Here is a 19,357-nt window from a genome sequence, read left to right as displayed (position 1 = left end):
AATAATAATAATAATAATAATAATAACAACAACAACAGCAACAACTCTCCGGGTGATCACCACCTGGTTGTGGTAGGAGAGCCCAGTAATTTTACTGATCCATAGAGCAATGCCAGCTGGAGCACAAACTCCTGGTAGAGACACCCATGCCAGTAAGATCTATGGGGAGAAATGAAACTAAGAGTGACCACACCCACATTCTGTGGAGATATTTATCATGGTAGTAACCAGATCTAAGTTTGATACCGGCTTGGGCGTCTCCCGGGTTAATGAAGATCACGTAACCTGTCAGGATAATCTTAGCAACAAGCACTGATTACAGCACATGCAAAAACTACCACTATTGATACTACAGACACTTCCTCATCCATCACTGATAACATAGACATAGATTTAGTTAATATGCTCTCACTTATATTTCAGGAAACACTCACTAAATATACAGGCACAGATCCCACACAAAGACCACGAATACCAAAAATCAACACATCAAAGGAAGTAGGATAAACAATAAATTATGTAAACACTCACTCACTATCACACTACATTCATTCAATTTCTACACTCTCAGACATTCATACATTAGTTTATGCTGGGGCAGTCACAGTAGTGACACACCATGGACTGAAACTACAATCACAGACAGATATACAGAAGACACAATTCTATCACAAGCCTGCCTGGCAGAGAAGAATAGAAACACAAATAAATGACATTAGACAGCAATTAGCCAGGCTGACAAGATACACTAAAAACAACATAACACTCAAATTAAAGAAACAGCTCAAAAACATTTTCAAGAAAATAAAAACACACACAAAACATGAACATCACAACACACACATTACAGAACACATTGATACACTAAAACAAAAACTCGCAGCCAAAGCACGTAGACTCAAACGATACAAAACATGTACACTACGAAAACAACAAAATAAATTATTTACAAACAATGAAAAACTCTTTTACAGACAAATTAGTAACAAAGCAAACACTGATACACAACACAGTGGCACACCAACAGAACTCACAACATGTTGGTCTTCTCTTTGGTCCAGTGCTGTCGCACACAATGCTGATGCAGGCTGGATCGAAGAGGAGAACAGAAACTTGCACAACATACCAACTGTGCCCTGTGCTGAAATAAATGTACATGACATTCGCTACTCTGTAAACAGAACATACAACTGGAAAACACCTGGTGTAGACAACATTCACAATTTCTGGTACAAAAAATTTACATCACTGCACTAGGAACTAGCTAAACACCTAACACACATCATCATCAATCCACAAGACATGCCAAATTTTCTTACTCAGGGTATCACCTATATGAAACCTAAAAACAACAATACCACAGACCCCACACAATACAGACCAATTACATGTCTTCCAACACTGTACAAATTATTGACATCCTGTATCGCAAACAAAATATACAAACACGTTGAAGGGCATGACATTCTTACGGTACAACAAAAAGGTATCCGTAGAAATCACAGGGGATGCAAAGAACAGTTACTCACAGATTCAGTCATTCTACGGCAAGCACACAAACAACACAGAAATATACACACAGCATATGTAGACTACAGAAAAGCATTCGACAGCATTCCACACAGTTGGCTGCTACATATTCTACACATGTACAAAATACATCCATCACTCATTGCATTCTTTCAAAACACTATGCAGCACTGGAAAACACTACATCTCAGGGTTCATAACATTTCCATACAAACAAACCAAATTTTTATTAGGCGAGGAATTTTTCAAGGAGATTCCTTGAGTCCTCTCTGGTTCTGCCTAGCCTTGAACCCATTATCCAACATGTTAAACAACACACAATATGGCTACAATATCAGACATGAAAAAACAACACAGTTTACATTGTCACATCTCATATACATGGATGACACAAAACTTTATGCATCCACACAAAAACAACTTCATCAACTCCTACAAATCACACATTCATACACCAAGGACATACAAAATGGAATTTGGCCTAGATAAATGCAAAACACTTCACATAGAAAAAGGAATCCCGAAGAAAGAAGATACTACGACAGAGCCATAATCACAGCCAAAACAATTTACCACAACAGACCAGACATCACACTCATTGACAAACACAATAAAATCACATACATTATAGACATATCCATTTTAAATACAATGTACAAAACACATTCATTGAAAAAATTAGCAAGTACACAGAACTCGCCCAGGAAATAAGGCATCTGTGGAGGATGGATAGGGTGCTTATCATACCTGTTGTTTTCCCCTGTACAGGTGTTATATTACACACACTACACAAAAGCCTGGGAACATTACAATTGAATAGAAATACATACATCACACTACAGAAGGCCACTATATTGAATACATGCCACATTGTTAGGAAATTCCTGAATACTGACACTGACACACTTATTTAATTTTAGTTTTGTTTTGGTTGCTATGCCTTCACTATGACTCTGGTCTGACATAGTACACAGCCACCAGTGTCAACTGAGTATAACCCACTAAACCCAACATAATAATAATAAAATAATAAAAGATTGTTTGGAGGTCTGGCTGATGTAATTGGCATGTCTGCACAGTAAGCAGGAGTTGCAGGTTTGAGTGTCACCATTCTAGATCAATTTTTTCTAGAATATTTTAAAATTAATTCATTTCAATTATTAAATATAATACAAGATGGCAACTTAATTGCCTTAATCACCTATACTTTGTCCAAATTACTTAATACATGTGTATATATATATATAATTAGTCAAGTTATGGCCTAATGAATTTGGCATTCTAATTTGATTATTAATATATAAAGTCGGGCTTGGTTTACTATATTATTATTTTTCAAATGAAGTAATTATAAAATATTGCCGTTTGTTTACATAGTTGCAACATTTTTCAGATAATTATAATTGAGTATTTTTTATCAATAAAATCTAGACTTTCATACAAAAATTTTAAAAATTTGGGAGTTTTTTGAAGTTTAAGGTATTCACATAGATACTTTTTACTACATTTTTAAATTTCTTTAATTAATCAATAGATTTTTCTTAATTTTAAATTAATTTATAAATAATGTAAGTAGATGTTTATGAAAACAACAGATAAAATGATTAAGTTTATTTATATTAAAAGCCAAGTTGAATTCTGAAAATATTACATTTCTGGCAGATGTTCAGAATTAGTAGAGAAATAAAAATTCTCTCTACATACTTAATATGACTCATAAATGGAAACAACCATTATTCAACAAAATCAAAATATATCTCTCCTCCAATATTAATATATATATGTTTTTGTTTGGACTATTAAATTTTTTTGTTCTAAATGTCATTTTGGTCAACTATTTTCATTTATTATGAGAAAATTAAATGTTGTTTTCCATGTCTGTATAGGTAAAGAAATATTTGCTTTTTTAAATATTTAATTGGATCTCTGAAAACTAAAAAATATTTAATTACAGATCATTGGATAATCTTCTGAATTATGAAGAAGCTATTTCTCAAACACGACCTTTGACTAATTTTAAGAATAATCATTCACAGAGTCAAACAACTACCTATACAAATGAAACTGCTGCACAAAATACAGGTATTGAGATAGTTTTATTAATTAAAATATGATAAACTAGTCTTTAATAATTATATAACGTTAAGATAATTAGATATTAAATAAAGAATGAGAAATATCAATAGTTATTATTATTATCGTGGATGCATTTCACATGACCTTCTCATCAGCATGGAATTTTCCTGATTTAACCACAATACAATCATATTTCAGAACTAATCAACATTTGCCAACTTATTCGCATTGTGGTTAGCATATATAAAATTAATATGCATTTAAATCAGTTTAAAAACCAACATTTACCAATTTAACTGATTTAAATGTATATTATTTTATAGATGTCATTTGTAATGGAAATATGTTGGAAAATGAAATACAGTTGGTTTGTGGTTAAACCTGCACAAAGCCATGCTAATTAGGGTATTAATTGAAATGTATCTGTAGAAGAACTGAGCAAATAAATGAAGAACTTGCACATTGCAACTTTGTGTAACTTGTAAAATTGATTTTGATCGTTGGTGTGTTTATTAATGGAATGGATATACTTCAGTTTTATTAAAGAAATAAGAATATCATTTTAATGTAAATAATTTATTTATATGATAGTTAAACTAGTTTCATTTATTAATATATTTCTTAATCTTCAATTGAATGCAAAATCCAGTTTCATCTGTTATGTTTTTAACAAGTGAAACTGGATTTTTCATTTTAAATTAGTGATAATTTTGAGTTTGTTTTTTATAGTTTTGACAAAGATACATTAGATATGAAATTTAATTAAATAAATTTTATTGGTGGTGATGGCTTTTCCACTAAATTATTTCTGAATATTTCTTCAATATTTTCAATATTTATATTACTAATATCTGATATTTTTCAATAACGTTCATCGTATTATTCTGAATAATGTATCAGAAACTGTCATTAATGTTAATCCAGTGAAAACAAATGGAGAAAAGTTTTTATTGAAGTAATTCTGTTGATTATCTTCTGAATTTTCAAAGACATTCTCTTAGAATTCCTGAATAACATCATTCTGATAAGTAACAATTTGAACTTAATCATAATATTTCAGCCAGATTGTTCAAATAATTACTTTAGTCAATTAGATAATAATCACTGGTAAATTTCAAATTGATAAAGAAAACATACAGTAAATTTGTACAGAAATTATGGAATTAAATTGTGGCTTTATTCTAAAACTAAATGATCTGAATTATCAGCCTATTTTTAGGCTATATTAATAATTTAATAAATTAATACCAGTTAATTTGACTAGAGGTAGGAAGATATGCTACCATCTTGTAATAATTATAATAAATTAAATTTTAATTTAAGAATTTCTGGAAGAAAAGAATTAGCTGGAGCAGGACTTGAAACCGCAACTTCTGCAACACAGTCTAATCTTTGCTTCCAGAACTATTAATTCAGATATATAGCCATTTGGGTTATACAAGATGCCAACTGGGAATGCCTTAAATGCCCATAACCTTACCTCTTTAGCACAGCCAGCCAGCATTTTACTTTGGCATGATATATATTGGCAAAAGTTGCAGGTTCAAGTCCCGATTCATGCCAATTCTTTTCTTTCAGAAATTTCTGAATTAAAAAATAATATGAGATGGTAGCATATCCAGCTATCTCTAATCAAATTAATTGGCAGTTAATTATTAATGTAGCCTAAAAATAGCCCAATAATTTGGCAGATTATTCGGGTTTAATTAATTAAATCAGGTTTTGAATTGATATTATTATATATAGACTTCTATATTTAAATTTTCATTTCCCCTGACCTATAGTTTTCTTTGATTTATTTTAATTTAATAAAAATAACATTTTCTAATAGTTTTTTAATAGTACATAATTTATATATCAAACTAAAAAAATAAAATATCACCAGAGATTAGTATCTAAGTGCTATTTTACTTTAACCACTAAATGATTAAAAATCTTGATGTAATAACTAGGAGCAGGAACCTCTCAATATTGATGATTTTATTCAATTAAAATGCAATCAATGAACTCATTTAAAGTTTGGAGTTCTATACAAAAATCATGAGTATGGCAAATGTTTTCCAGGCCATTTGCAAGTGATTTCATTTACTACCATGAGGCTTCTCCCATTGGTCCTGTCTCTCAATGGCTTCTTTCAGTTTTGCATTTAGGTCCAGGGTGGCAATTTAGCATTCTTAAGACTGACCAACTTCAGCTAACAGGCTTCGGATTAATACCAACAGTACTGGAAACTTGCCTCATGGTGATCATCTTATGAATAAAACTTAGACCTACAACACTTGCATATTCAAGTTTATTTTTTTTTTTTTTGTTGGTAGGTTTGTTGAAAAATCCATCAATCAACACAAAATAGGAAATTGGATTGTTAGAATCACATTTTGGTCTCATTGATGGTAAAATAAAAACAGAGATTGATGCTAAAAGTTGATAAGTGGTGTTGCAGTCAATATTCACAAAACTAATTTAAAAAACTTGCACACTTTTCAACACTAAAAACAACAATGAATGCTGTTTTTACTAATACTTACTTTTTTTATTACAGATTCTAAAAAAATAAAGTAGTTTAAGGATCATTTTTATTTTTGAACTAATTTTATTTTATTATTTAAATAGATAGTGTAATTGCTTAAATTTATAAATGTTAAAAATTAATGCAAAAATTAATTAATGCATTGATTAGCAAAAAAAGACAGGAATTTGGTGTAGGGGTGAGCAATGGGTCGTTCTGTTAAAACAAAAACTAAATCACTAGATTGCATGCGAATGCCTGATGTGTTTGTCCCATAAAATTAACATTGTACGTTTGTCATTCTGCCACACCTGAACTATTGCACCATTCTCAAATTTCTCTACAGCAGCAACATCTGCAGGATAAGAGGCTTAATTTGATACCTGAACCATATTTTTAGCCCCAGCTGTTTATGCAAACTAAGTCTTACAAACTCAAATCCTCTTTCAGTTAATATAAAGATATTATCATAACCACAATGATAGCTTTTATTTGCATCTCCTAGAAAGGATTTTGCATTCTCATTAAGGATGTGTCTCTCAAAGTTTCAGAAAGTATGTTTTAATATAAAAAAAAATGCTAAGATTTGATTAATTTCAATAATATTCCTTCTACCAGTAAAATATATGATTCTACAAGTACACAACTATATGCTTCTTGAAGATATTAATGTAAAATTACATGATATTTTCATTTATAATGTGTAATTTTATTTGTGTTTACTTTTTTAATTTAGATATTTTTTATTTTTTTGAGCAAGTTTTAATGAATTGAGTTTCATAATTATATATCTTTAATAATAATTATATAATCCTTTATTATAGAATTAGGAGTGTACCTAATTCAATTTTATTTTTATTATTTTTTTAATTACAAGAATCAATAACATGCAAATTTTACATTGTTAAATTATGATTTGTTTAATTCACTGGCTTATTGATGATTGGTTTTTAAATTGCTTGTTTTAATGGATCTTTGTATTATTTGATTAACTGTCTGAACTATTACATAACCGAGATTGTTAGTTATTTAATTAAATATAAGAATTTCATAATAAAAAGTATATTTCTGTTCAAATTGTAAATAAAGTATTTATATGTTTTTGAAGCATAGTATAGTAAGACCCCACTTTACGCAGGGGATGCGTTCCTAGATGACAAAGCACTAAACGAAACAGCATTAAACGAGGTCATTTTACACAGTGTAAATAGGGAAAGGGGAACATTCAACCAAAAATAAACAAATTTTACATTAATTTTAAGTTATTTTTATATTAATTTGCATAATAATATACGTTATAATAGTAATACTGTATAGTAGTAATTTTGAAATGAAATACGAAAATAAAACAATTTGTTATATTCTTTATATATTTAGTGATAAAATTGTTGTATAATTATTTTTGTTTTATTGACCTAAATAATTATTTTTGCTCTATTGCTTAACTTCTGAAAATTTTATAATAAATTTAATAATTTATTACCAAATTGATTAGTTAGATTTTAAAATTTTAAATGAGAATAGAATCAAATAGAAGTATTACTACACCGGAGTAATGTAAAATGCACGTACCTATAAGCCTTTAACCAGTGTGTATCTTGGTAATAATATTAACTGCAAGGAGGAAATCACTCTATCGACAGTCTGGCAGGCCTCCTGGATAAAACTCTAAGATAGCACACTACAAGTATAGTGCGCAAGTCCATAATGACGTCGTCGCTTTGCGCGGGATAATGTTCCATATTATATTTCATAACAACTTTGAATTGAAGTGCATTCAATTAGGAAGTTCAGGTTACCTGAAGAAGAACCGCAATGGTTTGAAAACATTTGTAACGGACTTTTATTTTATTTTATATTTTGTTCCGAGACGCACACCAGTTAAAGGCTTATAGGTACGAGAAAAGAATCAATAGATATATTTAAATTTTAATAACAGTTTTGCATACTTTAATTTATTTAAAAATAAAATACAGTAATAGAAAGATATTTTATTAAAGAATTAATTAGCATTAAAAACAGAAAACAAAATTAAATTTTTTTTAACACTTTAACAGATTGATTAAAAAATATATTATTACTTGATCTCTTTACAAGACAAAATAGCAATAATTATATATATATATATATATATATATATATATATATTTGATGACAGGTATCACTTGATGAGTTTATACATCATTGTTAATTATAAAGATTTTTTTGATAGTCTAGGTACTGATTATCAAAAATAGTTTTGTAAAAAGTTAAAAAGTTTTCATAAATATTTATTGTCTTTGATTAATGTATATAATTAGATTTAAATCTTACATAACACATCTATATGGAATGCAGCTTTGAAAAAAAATTGAATATTTATTCAGTTAAATCAGTATTATAAGCTATTCCATTAAAGTTAAATTTTAAAAGTCTGTGTAGAGATAAATTGAATTCATTATTTGCTTCAATATTAAAGTTTAATAATAAAAATGATTTAATTTTATGTTTAGCACAAATCAGTAATCTACAGAATGAACAAATTCCAGAACATTCAAGTCTTCAGTCTCAAAGAATTCCTCATAGACCAGCACCTTCTTTTCCTATTTCAAGGCAACCTATTAATAGATTATCAAGTGTTGAAAATGAAGGTATTACTTTCATTATTGTTGTATTTTCTTTACATATAGATTTATTTAAAAGTATATAATGCATGAATTATTATAAACTTAAATTATAACTCTTTTCGTTATAGATTTAAACGGTGATAATGTTGATAATATTCAGAATCGTTTGTCAGAAAAAGAAAACCAGTTGCATGTAATGAAAAGTCATTAATAGTCATTTATGTAAATAAATTTTATGTAAATTTAAATGATAAAAAAGTTGATAAAATAAATTTTCAGAGATTAGAAAAATGCAAGAAAAAATTAGAAGACGAGATTAATAATGAACAATGTGAAATTGATGGAAATAATTCTGTTCAAAATGAATTAAAAGATCAAATTAACATATATAATGATGAAATAGATGGATTAAAAAAAGAAATTAAAATTTTACAATGTAAGTTATTAATGGAAATAATTTAAATTTTAGTAATATTATTTTTAATGTTTTGTACTTTTTTTTAAGATGACATTCAACGATTGGTATTTAAACCTGTAAAAAATGCAGCTACAGTAAAAAAGGAGGCGGAAGAAAGAGCTAAGAGAGATGAAATTGTAGAAAAGAAAAGACAAGAAGAATTAGAAAAACAAACTGAAAGAAGAATGTTAGTTTATTATATTATTAATAATAATTGTGATTTTTAATAGGTAATTTTCTAAATTTTTATTATATAAAACTTAGGAGAAAAATGCAAGAACAAAGAGTATGTGTTATATTAGAGCTTTATCAAACAGAAAAAGATTACTTCTGTGATATTAAAATTTGTTATGAAACATTTCTTCGAAATGAAACGTTTATGGAAAAAGGAAAGGTATCTTTTTCATTTTTTAATCTATATCATACTTCATTTACTTACATTTAATTACCGCAATAACCCATAGTATATGGAATGGAACATTTAATATGTTACATTCCAATTCATGAAATTAGAAATGATACATTTAATAATTTAAAATTGTTTTGATAAGAAAATATTGTCTAAACGATGACTTGTTTTTCATTTTTATTAATGGTTCAAACAATAAAAAATAAACAACAAAAATTTAGAATTCTATTTAACCATCAATAATTCTTCTAAACTGAAAATAAATTATATCAATGAAAATACAAAGATACAGATTTACAAAAAAATTTCTAAATCATTCGTTTCGAATGCTTTATTTCAAATGTCTTGTTAATAAACTTAAGTATTTTAAACATACCACATAGTGACATTCTTTTAATCCATTAAGATAATTTCATATTTTATAATATGGAAATATTTGATTTACTTTATTGTCAGTTTTTTAAAAATAAACTTTAATAAAAAAATATAAATTTGTTTATTTAGAGCATTGAATTATTTTTGTTAAATTTTATTCCTGATCTAGAATTAAGAGAGTATTATCTAACAAAATATGATAGATGGCAGAATGCTCAAAAATGTTTACATTAACATTTATAATTCACATCTGATTACCATAGTGTATAAAATTAATTTATGACAACTGAAATATTTAAATATAACTTAATAATGTAAATTATAATTGAAAGATAAAATTTTCTAAGGCAGAGTACATATATCAAGTAAAATGTAAATATCATTTTTTTTATAAAAAGATACTGCAGGAAAGAAAATAGTTTAATTTGTGACACTTTCAGTTTATTTATAATTTACTTACTGAAGTTAACCTAATTAATATAGTTTTTCTCCGAGTTTTACAAAGAAATATTAAGTTGTTTTCAAACTAACATTAAATTTTTAAAATATTTTTTTCTTTTTAGTGAACAGCTTTTGAAATAAAATAACTTGCATTATATCATGCCGAAGAAGTGATATCATGCTATAATAAAATTTGATACTGTAAAAAATAATCATTATATTTTTACAATGAATAACAACTACTTAAGTAACACAATATGTTTGAAATAATTTTGCTAATCATTATAAAATTTATTTGATTTTGATTTTTGAATATTGTTTAGAAAATATTTTCTTATCTGTAATTTTTATGAAATTTTTTGTTGTGTATATTGGAAATTTTCATTCATATTTCTTAATAGTTTATTACATATTGAATGTTATTTTTTCATCAACAATTATTTTTGAGCTTAACTAAAGAAGAGTTTTAGCATTTTGAAATTAAAATGCTAGTTTTGATAAGAAAATATTTTCTAAACGATATTCAAAAATAAAAATTAAATAAATTTTATAATGATTAGCAAAACCTATATAGAATTGTGTCTGTAAGTACAAACAGAGAAATTTTGCAGTAATTTTTAGAAAGATTTTTGCGTAAATCTGTATAAAATATATAGAAAGTAAAAGTGTAAAAAGGTACAAGAAAGTAAGACTAAATTAATTTTTATATCAAAGTAAACAGAAATATTTTAATACTAAGAAGCACTAATAACTTACTAAATTTTTTCCAAAATTTATGAATTATTTTTAACTGTTACAGTAATTAAAAATATTTTAAAATCTTGATAAAAAATGATTACCTTAAAAAAATAACAGATCATTACAGCATAGTAATTATGTATATATCAATATTTATGTTAAGTGGAGTTACAAATTACAATTCTAATATTTAAGTTATAACTACAGTAGAGCATCAATTATCTGAAACAATTCAGGACTGGGGTTGTTTGAAAAATCCCGAAACAATTCGGGATTTTTAAGATAACCGATCATTTACGAAAATATATATTAAACACAAAACTGTACTGTATATATTTTGTATTACATGTCTTACAAATACATATCTTATATAAAGTAGTACATTAAAGTAGGCCTACAGTTTAGGTTGGCAGGGAGAAGGAGAGTGCTGCAGTGCCAAAGCACTAGCAGAAATTTGAATTTGTTGACTGAAATGCTTTTGGTTAATCAATGTTTCGGTTGATCAGTATTCGGATAATCGATGCTCTATTGTAAATGAGAATCAATAATAAATTTTCTTATTGAATTTAAACTTTATAATAATACTTTACTTTTATGATCTTTTACTGTATAATTCATGTGTTTTCTTATTCTGTTACATAGTATTTTCTTTCACAGTAAAAGAAAATACAATGTTAAGAATGTAGCAACATTGCTTTATTCTAGGACCATTTTTAATTATTTTTATAAATGTGTGTGTGTGTATATATATTTTGTTTTTTTAAATAATTTTATAAGTTTGTTGCTTTTATTTAACATTTGCATTTTTATCTCTCTACATATATTTCATTTATTTCTTTTTCATTTAGAAAGAAAATATTTTGCTATTCAAGCAATATTATTTTAAATTAAAGTTTTTATTTGCTTATCTTATATTTAGGCATTACTAAAATGTTATTTTAATATAACAAGTTTAATTTAAATATATTAGATGTTTATAAGAGTAAATGAAAAATGATGAAAAAACGTTTATTATTTACATTAATTTTTATTTTTTTAATAAATAATTTTCACATTCAATAAGAACATTAACATAACTATTACAAATCTTATTTCTCTGCTTATAAAAATTTGTAAATATTTTAAACAATAGTCTTTTAAATTTTAAATTTTGTGAATGAGATGCTAATTCAATACTCTCAAAATTTTATTCAATTAATATTTTAAAAATTGTAAGCAAAAAATTTCCTAACAAAAAAAATGTTACTCAATTGTTAGAAAATTATTAGGTATTGTATAGCAAGATTTTGATTTTGTATCTTAGAGATCCTCTTTTAATATACTAATAGTAAGCCATTTTATCTAACTTTGTTTATTATTTTTAAAATTTTTATAAAGCTTATTTCTGTTTACATTTTAATATTATATTATATGTTATAACATCATTATATAAATTTTATCCAGTTTCTTGTTTTTATTAAATATTACAATAAAAATTTTATCACTGTTAATCTGAGTAATCTGCAAAACTTTTTGAAGTTGAAGCTAAAGAATATATTATATGTATAGTAAATAAAAATAATTTATTTTATATAAATAATTTAAAAATTTTTTTATAGTCATTAGGTATTGATATGATGGTGTTATTTGGAAATTTAGATGAAGTAATTGATATAGCTTCAAAACTGTTACATCATTTAGAAGATACAATGAAACAAGATGAAGTAAATCAACTAATTGGTATTTTGATAAGTTTTATTTTATATATTATCATAAACATAAAAATTAATGAAATACTGTAAAGCTCTGCTAATTTGGACTAATAGGGATGAAGAAGGTCAGAATTTACAAAAGTCTTAGTTATTTGGGTGTTTTCTTCATTGACATGGAAAACAAGATGGATATACAGTACAGTAATTTAGTATAAACTTTACACAGATTTACTGAGCTTTATTAAATTATACTGCAAAATTTATTATTACAGGAAATGAACTTGAAAAATTTTGTCACAACAGTATGCTAAGATAGCAATGTAGTCTTTAGTAATTTATAACTATAGTAATATGAGACATGGTATTGCAAAGACTTTCAGATATCAAAAAACACTTGTTAATTATAATTTTTTTATTCTCAAGAAATTTTAAATTACTGTGTGATTCTTTTTAAAAAAATTTCATCCAAGTTATGTGAAAGCAGAGTCAGAGTTTGCAGGGGTTTACTGTATATTATTTTCTCTATTATGAAGATATATTTAATAATAATGATAATAATAATAATATATTTTTTTTATTCAAGGCCAGTGTTTTATTGATTTAGCTGATGATTTGAAAGAAGTATATGGCCATTATTGTAGAAATCATGATGACATTCATTCACTTCTTGATAAAGTATGAAGATAATGTGAATTAAAAAAAGAACTAAATTTTGATTTCTTTTTAAATACATTTAATTTTATAGTATGAAGAAAATCAACCAATGTCAAATTATCTAAAACATGGGGTAGAAATTATTCGAAGACAAACAAATTGCTTTGATCTCCGCTCCATTCTTATTAAACCCGTTCAAAGAATACTTAAATATCCTCTACTTTTAAATGAATTAGTTAAGGTTAGCTCAATTATTAGATTAAAATAAATTAATAAATTTCAAAATTTATTTTAAATAATTTTATTTCAGTGTACTGAAGATTCTCATTTAGATAAAAAACTACTCGCCAAAGCTGTTGACTTAATGACAGATGTTGCAACTGCTATTAATGAATTCAAACGTCGTAAAGATTTAGGTAGCTATTTTGTTTATAGATTATTATGTAAATTATTTAACAAGTTTTAAAAACTAAAATTTATCATTGTTAGTTTTCAAATATAGAAAATCTGCAGATACAAGTTTATCTACAAGGATTTCAAAATTTACTATTCATTCTATCTTGAAAAAGTCATCAAGATTTGGTATGAGATTGTCATCATCAATTGGTTTGACTACTGTAGTATGTTTTAATTTAACCATTTAATTTCTTGATAACATTTGAATAATTCAAAAGAAAAAATACAAATTTTTAATATATAAAATTTAGACAAAAGATGAAATGTTTGAAGATTCTGAGAAAACTTTTCGAAGTCTTGAGAAAACAATTAAAATATTTTTGAAAGATGTTAATTCCTTTAATGAAAGCATGCAAGTAAGTTTTAATGTATAAATTAAATTTATGAATAATTACCAAATGACTGATGTTTCATTTTAAAGTTTTATCTAGTTAGGAATTATTTTATCGAGGTTATAGTAAGAATTGTTCAAAATGTACAATTATTTAGAGGTAAATAACAAAACCTTACTGTAGAAAATTTTATAAATATTGATCATTTACACTAGGTTTAAATCACTTCAAACCTAGTGTAAATGAAAACAAAATACAAAAATTATGTCAGTAATAGTAACATTCAAAACAATTCAAATATGATTTGTGAAATGAAATATATATTATTTGAAATATAAATTTTCCATTATTTTGCACATTTCTTTATCACTTAAATTTAAATTTGTTTAAATATATACCATCTTAGCATTTAGCATATGAAACTAACATATAAACTATGTTAGTTTCATATGCTTCAAAAAGTAAACAACATTGAAAAAAAGTACAGTCTTAGACAGTTACAACTGAAAGTTATGATCATTCATAGTGTAAATATGAATAGTTTATTTTTTTCTAAATGTATAGTTTTATCTGGAGATACAAGGATTTTTTTCATTGTCTTCTTTCTGATTTTATTTGAAATTTTAACTGATTGTTAAATTTACTTAATTTGTAGAAGTAACAGATATTGCAATTTTCATTTATAGTTATTATTTTGAAATTTTTTCAAATACGAAGTACTATTATTAAATAATTCAGTTTTTTAACAATGCCATTGAGAGAGGACCATATCAGTCATGTAACTTATAAAATGAGAACTTATTCATTATTTCATTTTTAAGAAATATCTTCTAATCTAAAAATATAATGCAGTATGATTATAATTTACATGGTCTTAACTACAGTTTACACAATTCTGAAGCAGTGTGACTTTATTATAATTAAATGTACTGTTTATTATAGGCATAGATTAAACTAATGTACTGTAGATAAGATCAATATTTTCATTGTTAACGGAAGAAATCAAAAAATTGCATGAGCAACTGATTTTTTTATTGTTCTGTATAGATAACTTTTAATTGAATTTTGTAGAGAGAGTTTTTTTCATGCAATACATCATAAAATTTTTGTTTTCAAATTTCATTTATGTTTATTTTAATTTTAAAAAGTTTTTAACTTTATCTGCAAAAAAATAACATGAAAAATTAATACATAAGTGATTATATTCACAGAAGTCATTTTGCTGAATTTTAATGTAATTACTGAACTAGTTTAAGATGCATTCCAGGATAATGTGTAAAATCCACATGTAAATCATGATTGCACTGTAGTTTGAAAAGTGAGAACTTGAGAGAGAAAACATATTAGTTGGTTAGTAGATTATTTTTTAAACAAAAGTTAAACTGGTAAATAATCATTTCTAATCAATGTGGGCCTATGTCAATAAGTCTGTTGTAATAGTACTTAATCCTTGTTTCTAAAAATATAAATCAATTAAATTGATTCTTTTTAAAATCAGCAGTGCTGTAATATCTTTAAATTTAAAATATAGTTTATCATCATAATCTTTATTTGAGAATTTGTATTTAACAAAATTTTTAATTTTAAATTTAAAAAAAATAAAGAATGTGTATAATTTCAAATGTTAAAAAGAACTGATGATATAATAATAATTTTTTTAAGAATTAAATAATGATCCAAAATTAGTTTCAAAAAACTTAAAAATTATAAATCCTAATAACAGTAATTGTACATAAACAATGTGACTTAGTTCATTAAATAAAATTCTTCTTTAAAAAACACAGATTTCTAATAAGATTAAAAAAAAATGAATTACTTTAAAAATTTTTCAAACAATTATTACTTAATTAATATCAAGACTTATTCAATTTATTTTGATAAATTTCTTTTATCTTTAATGATGTGAAAAGTCATTATTGTTATTTTTATTAAAATTTTTAATATATTTTTCTCACATTAATTTTTTTTCAAAACTAAATGAGTTATCTTTATTCAATAAATCATACTAAATTATTGAAAATTTTCTGTATAGACTAATCAAAGAAAATATATCTCAAAAGATTAGATTGTAATTATATTATGAAAATTTTTTATTTTTGTAAAAGTAGTTTTTAGCTGAAATTTATACATTTTTCAAGAGTTAATTACATAATTCGTAAAAATAAAAATGCATTATTTTTTCATATATTAAGGATTATAGAATGACAGCATTAAATGTGGCTGAAGATATTGCAAACTTTTATCAACAAAGAAATGCCCAACAAGAAATTGAAAAATTGAGAACAACTCATTTCATTATAGTAACTCAGTATTGGGAAGATTTTGTAAGTTCTTTTTTATTTAAGGATTTGTGTAATATTGTTTTTTACTGTAATTTTAATAATTTCACTATTTATTATTATTATTATTATTATTAGAAAATATCAATGGAAAGGCATGTAATAAATCCACTGAATGAATTGTTACAAACGTTTAATGGTCCAAGAAATTTGATACAGAAGCGGTATGACAAACTGTTGGATTATGAAGCATGTACAAATCGATTAGAACGTAACAAAGATGTGACTAAACACAAAGCAGTAAATACTGTTTATTTCAAGATTATTGCAAAAATTATGTGTATGTTTTTCAAATGAAATGATTCATTAAATTATTTCTTCAGCTTTGTGAAGAACAGCAGTTGATGAAAAATACATATGAAGCTCTAAATAGTCAACTTTTAGATGAATTACCAAAATTATGTGAATTATCTACTGAAATTTTAAATTTCAGTGTAATAGCTTTCCTTCAATTGAGAAAAACTTTTCTTGGGCGTGTTGCAAAACAAATGATTGAACTAACAGAGGTAGTTAGTTAATTTTACTTGAAATTTTTAATTTACTATTAGAGAAAACATAAAATTTATTTTTAAAAAATTTTTTTCAGCTTCCTTTGATAATTGGTAATAGAACAGAATTTTTAGAAACATTTCAAGTTAAACACAATTTGGCATCTGCAAAACTATCTGATTTTTCTTCTGAAATTCGTCAGATATTTGCAAGTAATTCATCTTTGTTAAAAACTGATACTTTAACAAAGAAGACTGATACATTGACAAAGAAGACATCACCAACTGCACATCGTTTAAGTTTAGGTTCATCACCATTGAATACTCAGGTTAATTTCTTTTTTCTATAATTTTAAGTTTGTAAAAACCTTATAATAGCTTATTTTATAATTTTGTAACAGACTGAAAGTCAACGTACTTACCTAAAGTCTCATTATCCATCAAACAGTTTGTACTTGGTTAGAGATTCATATGTGGCAACTGATATCTTAGATTTATCAGTTCAAAAAGATGACATTGTTAGAATAATTAAGAAACAAGACCCAATGGGTAATTCTCGTAGATGGTTTGTAGATAATGGAAGTAAGTATTTTATGATTTTAATATTTTATAATGCTAATAACTTATCATTGTTATTTATTTATTTTTATTTTATTACATTTTATTGCTGTTTTTGTTAATAAGTTGTTTTTATCAAAATGGATTATTTAACATTAAAAATTACTTTCAAGCAAATGTTTTAAACACAATAATAATTCACATATTCAATTATATTTATTTTATGTAAGTTTTGTATTTAGAATGCATTAGTTATGTTTGAACAGCCATTAAATTGGCTTTATGTATAAAAAGATTAAATCATATAATGCCAAATTTGATTACTTACATACATTTGATTACTTACATACTTATATATATATATATATATATATATATGTAAATTATAAAAGCAGAAGTTTCTTAAATATCTATACAAAAGTCATAAAAGCAGAAAAAGTAATGTATATATACATTACTTTTATAATTTACATATATATATAAAACTTTATCTACCCTAAGAGGACCATTATTCAAGCCAATTGTGGGTTCAGCCAGGCCCATGGAGTGTCTGAATGGTAATGAACCCTGAAAAATTCACGGTTTTTTGATCTGCCCAGATTTATTTCTAGTTTTTAGAGTGGTAGACTAACTTTTTAACTGCCTAACTTTTTAATATAATAATTGCCAGCTGGATAGAAAGATTGAAGATGGTTTAAATTATTATGTAATATAATGCTATATTGTAATAGTGTTATATTGTAATAACAAAAAATTATACAAAATAAGGATGAACTGTAAGTAGGATGAAAGAATATTATGTAACTTACTATTATAGTGAATCACCATATATATCTATTAGGGATTGCAATTGCTGGATCCCTCATCCAGCAATCCAGCTGGATCCAATGCATTCTTTGGCCTGCTGGATCCAGTGCTGCAGATCCGCAATACTCAATTAACTTTCTTAAGTTTCTTAAGTATTTTAAAAAAATGTTTTATTTTCTTTAAAAAAACCATAAGTTGCTGGATAGATAGATAGATAGATAGATAACACTTTATGGCACCAAAAATACATCTGCGCTGGATCCAGCTGGAATGATATTGGTCCAGCAAAAATCCAGCTGGATTGAAAACACTGCTGGATTGCAATCCCTAATATCTATGCATTTATGCATATATTTCTTTCCTTTTTTTTAGTAAATCTATTACATTTTTCATTCACAATATCACATTATATAATGAAATGATCTCTTAACATCTACTGTTTTAGAGGTTCCCATTTAAATGCAACAATGATATTTGAATCTGTATCTAATCTTACATCATCTGCACTCTATTATACTGTAGTGCAGCATTCCTTTTGTTCTGGAAGTTTGTGGTGACTGTTTTTGAACTGCTTGGATAAGTCTAATTTGTTTGTCAACTCCTAAACTTCTAAATTTTTAATGATATAAGAAAACTATAATACAATAGTGATCTGATCTTTATAATTTCATAAGTATTCTGACATTTAAGTTTGGGTTCATCACCATTGAATACTCAGGTTAATTTCTTTTTTCTATAATTTTAATTATAAGTAACAGAATGCAAAGTTTGCAGATATTTTAGTTATGTTAAATAATGCCATGTGAATAATGACTTGATGTTAATAATATATATATATATATATATATATATATGTTAATATTCTTTTTTTCACACTTTATAATTCTCTAT

General features: G+C 25.5%; 1 protein-coding gene across 1 annotated transcript in view; it reads left to right on the top strand.

Annotated features, from left to right (window-relative positions):
- LOC136984017 (dynamin-binding protein-like) overlaps nt 1–19,357 on the top strand; it is a 50,603-nt gene that overhangs the window by 24,267 nt on the left and 6,979 nt on the right. Inside the window, exons 5-21 of the mRNA XM_067280926.1 lie at nt 3,485–3,612; nt 8,608–8,745; nt 8,850–8,914; nt 9,001–9,157; nt 9,227–9,365; nt 9,443–9,572; nt 12,740–12,860; nt 13,416–13,507; nt 13,578–13,727; nt 13,797–13,902; nt 13,976–14,106; nt 14,194–14,298; nt 16,467–16,598; nt 16,692–16,853; nt 16,937–17,119; nt 17,200–17,430; nt 17,503–17,683. Coding sequence (XP_067137027.1) covers nt 3,485–3,612; nt 8,608–8,745; nt 8,850–8,914; nt 9,001–9,157; nt 9,227–9,365; nt 9,443–9,572; nt 12,740–12,860; nt 13,416–13,507; nt 13,578–13,727; nt 13,797–13,902; nt 13,976–14,106; nt 14,194–14,298; nt 16,467–16,598; nt 16,692–16,853; nt 16,937–17,119; nt 17,200–17,430; nt 17,503–17,683 — 2,351 coding nt within the window. The remainder of the gene's footprint in view (nt 1–3,484; nt 3,613–8,607; nt 8,746–8,849; nt 8,915–9,000; nt 9,158–9,226; nt 9,366–9,442; nt 9,573–12,739; nt 12,861–13,415; nt 13,508–13,577; nt 13,728–13,796; nt 13,903–13,975; nt 14,107–14,193; nt 14,299–16,466; nt 16,599–16,691; nt 16,854–16,936; nt 17,120–17,199; nt 17,431–17,502; nt 17,684–19,357) is intronic.

The sequence above is a fragment of the Centruroides vittatus genome, unplaced genomic scaffold, assembly GCF_030686945.1.
Source record: "Centruroides vittatus isolate TY-2023 unplaced genomic scaffold, ASM3068694v2 contig_900, whole genome shotgun sequence".
Lineage (NCBI taxonomy): Eukaryota > Metazoa > Arthropoda > Arachnida > Scorpiones > Buthidae > Centruroides > Centruroides vittatus.
The sequence above is the reverse complement of the archived record's forward strand: the minus strand, read 5'-3'. Positions and strand labels throughout refer to the sequence as shown.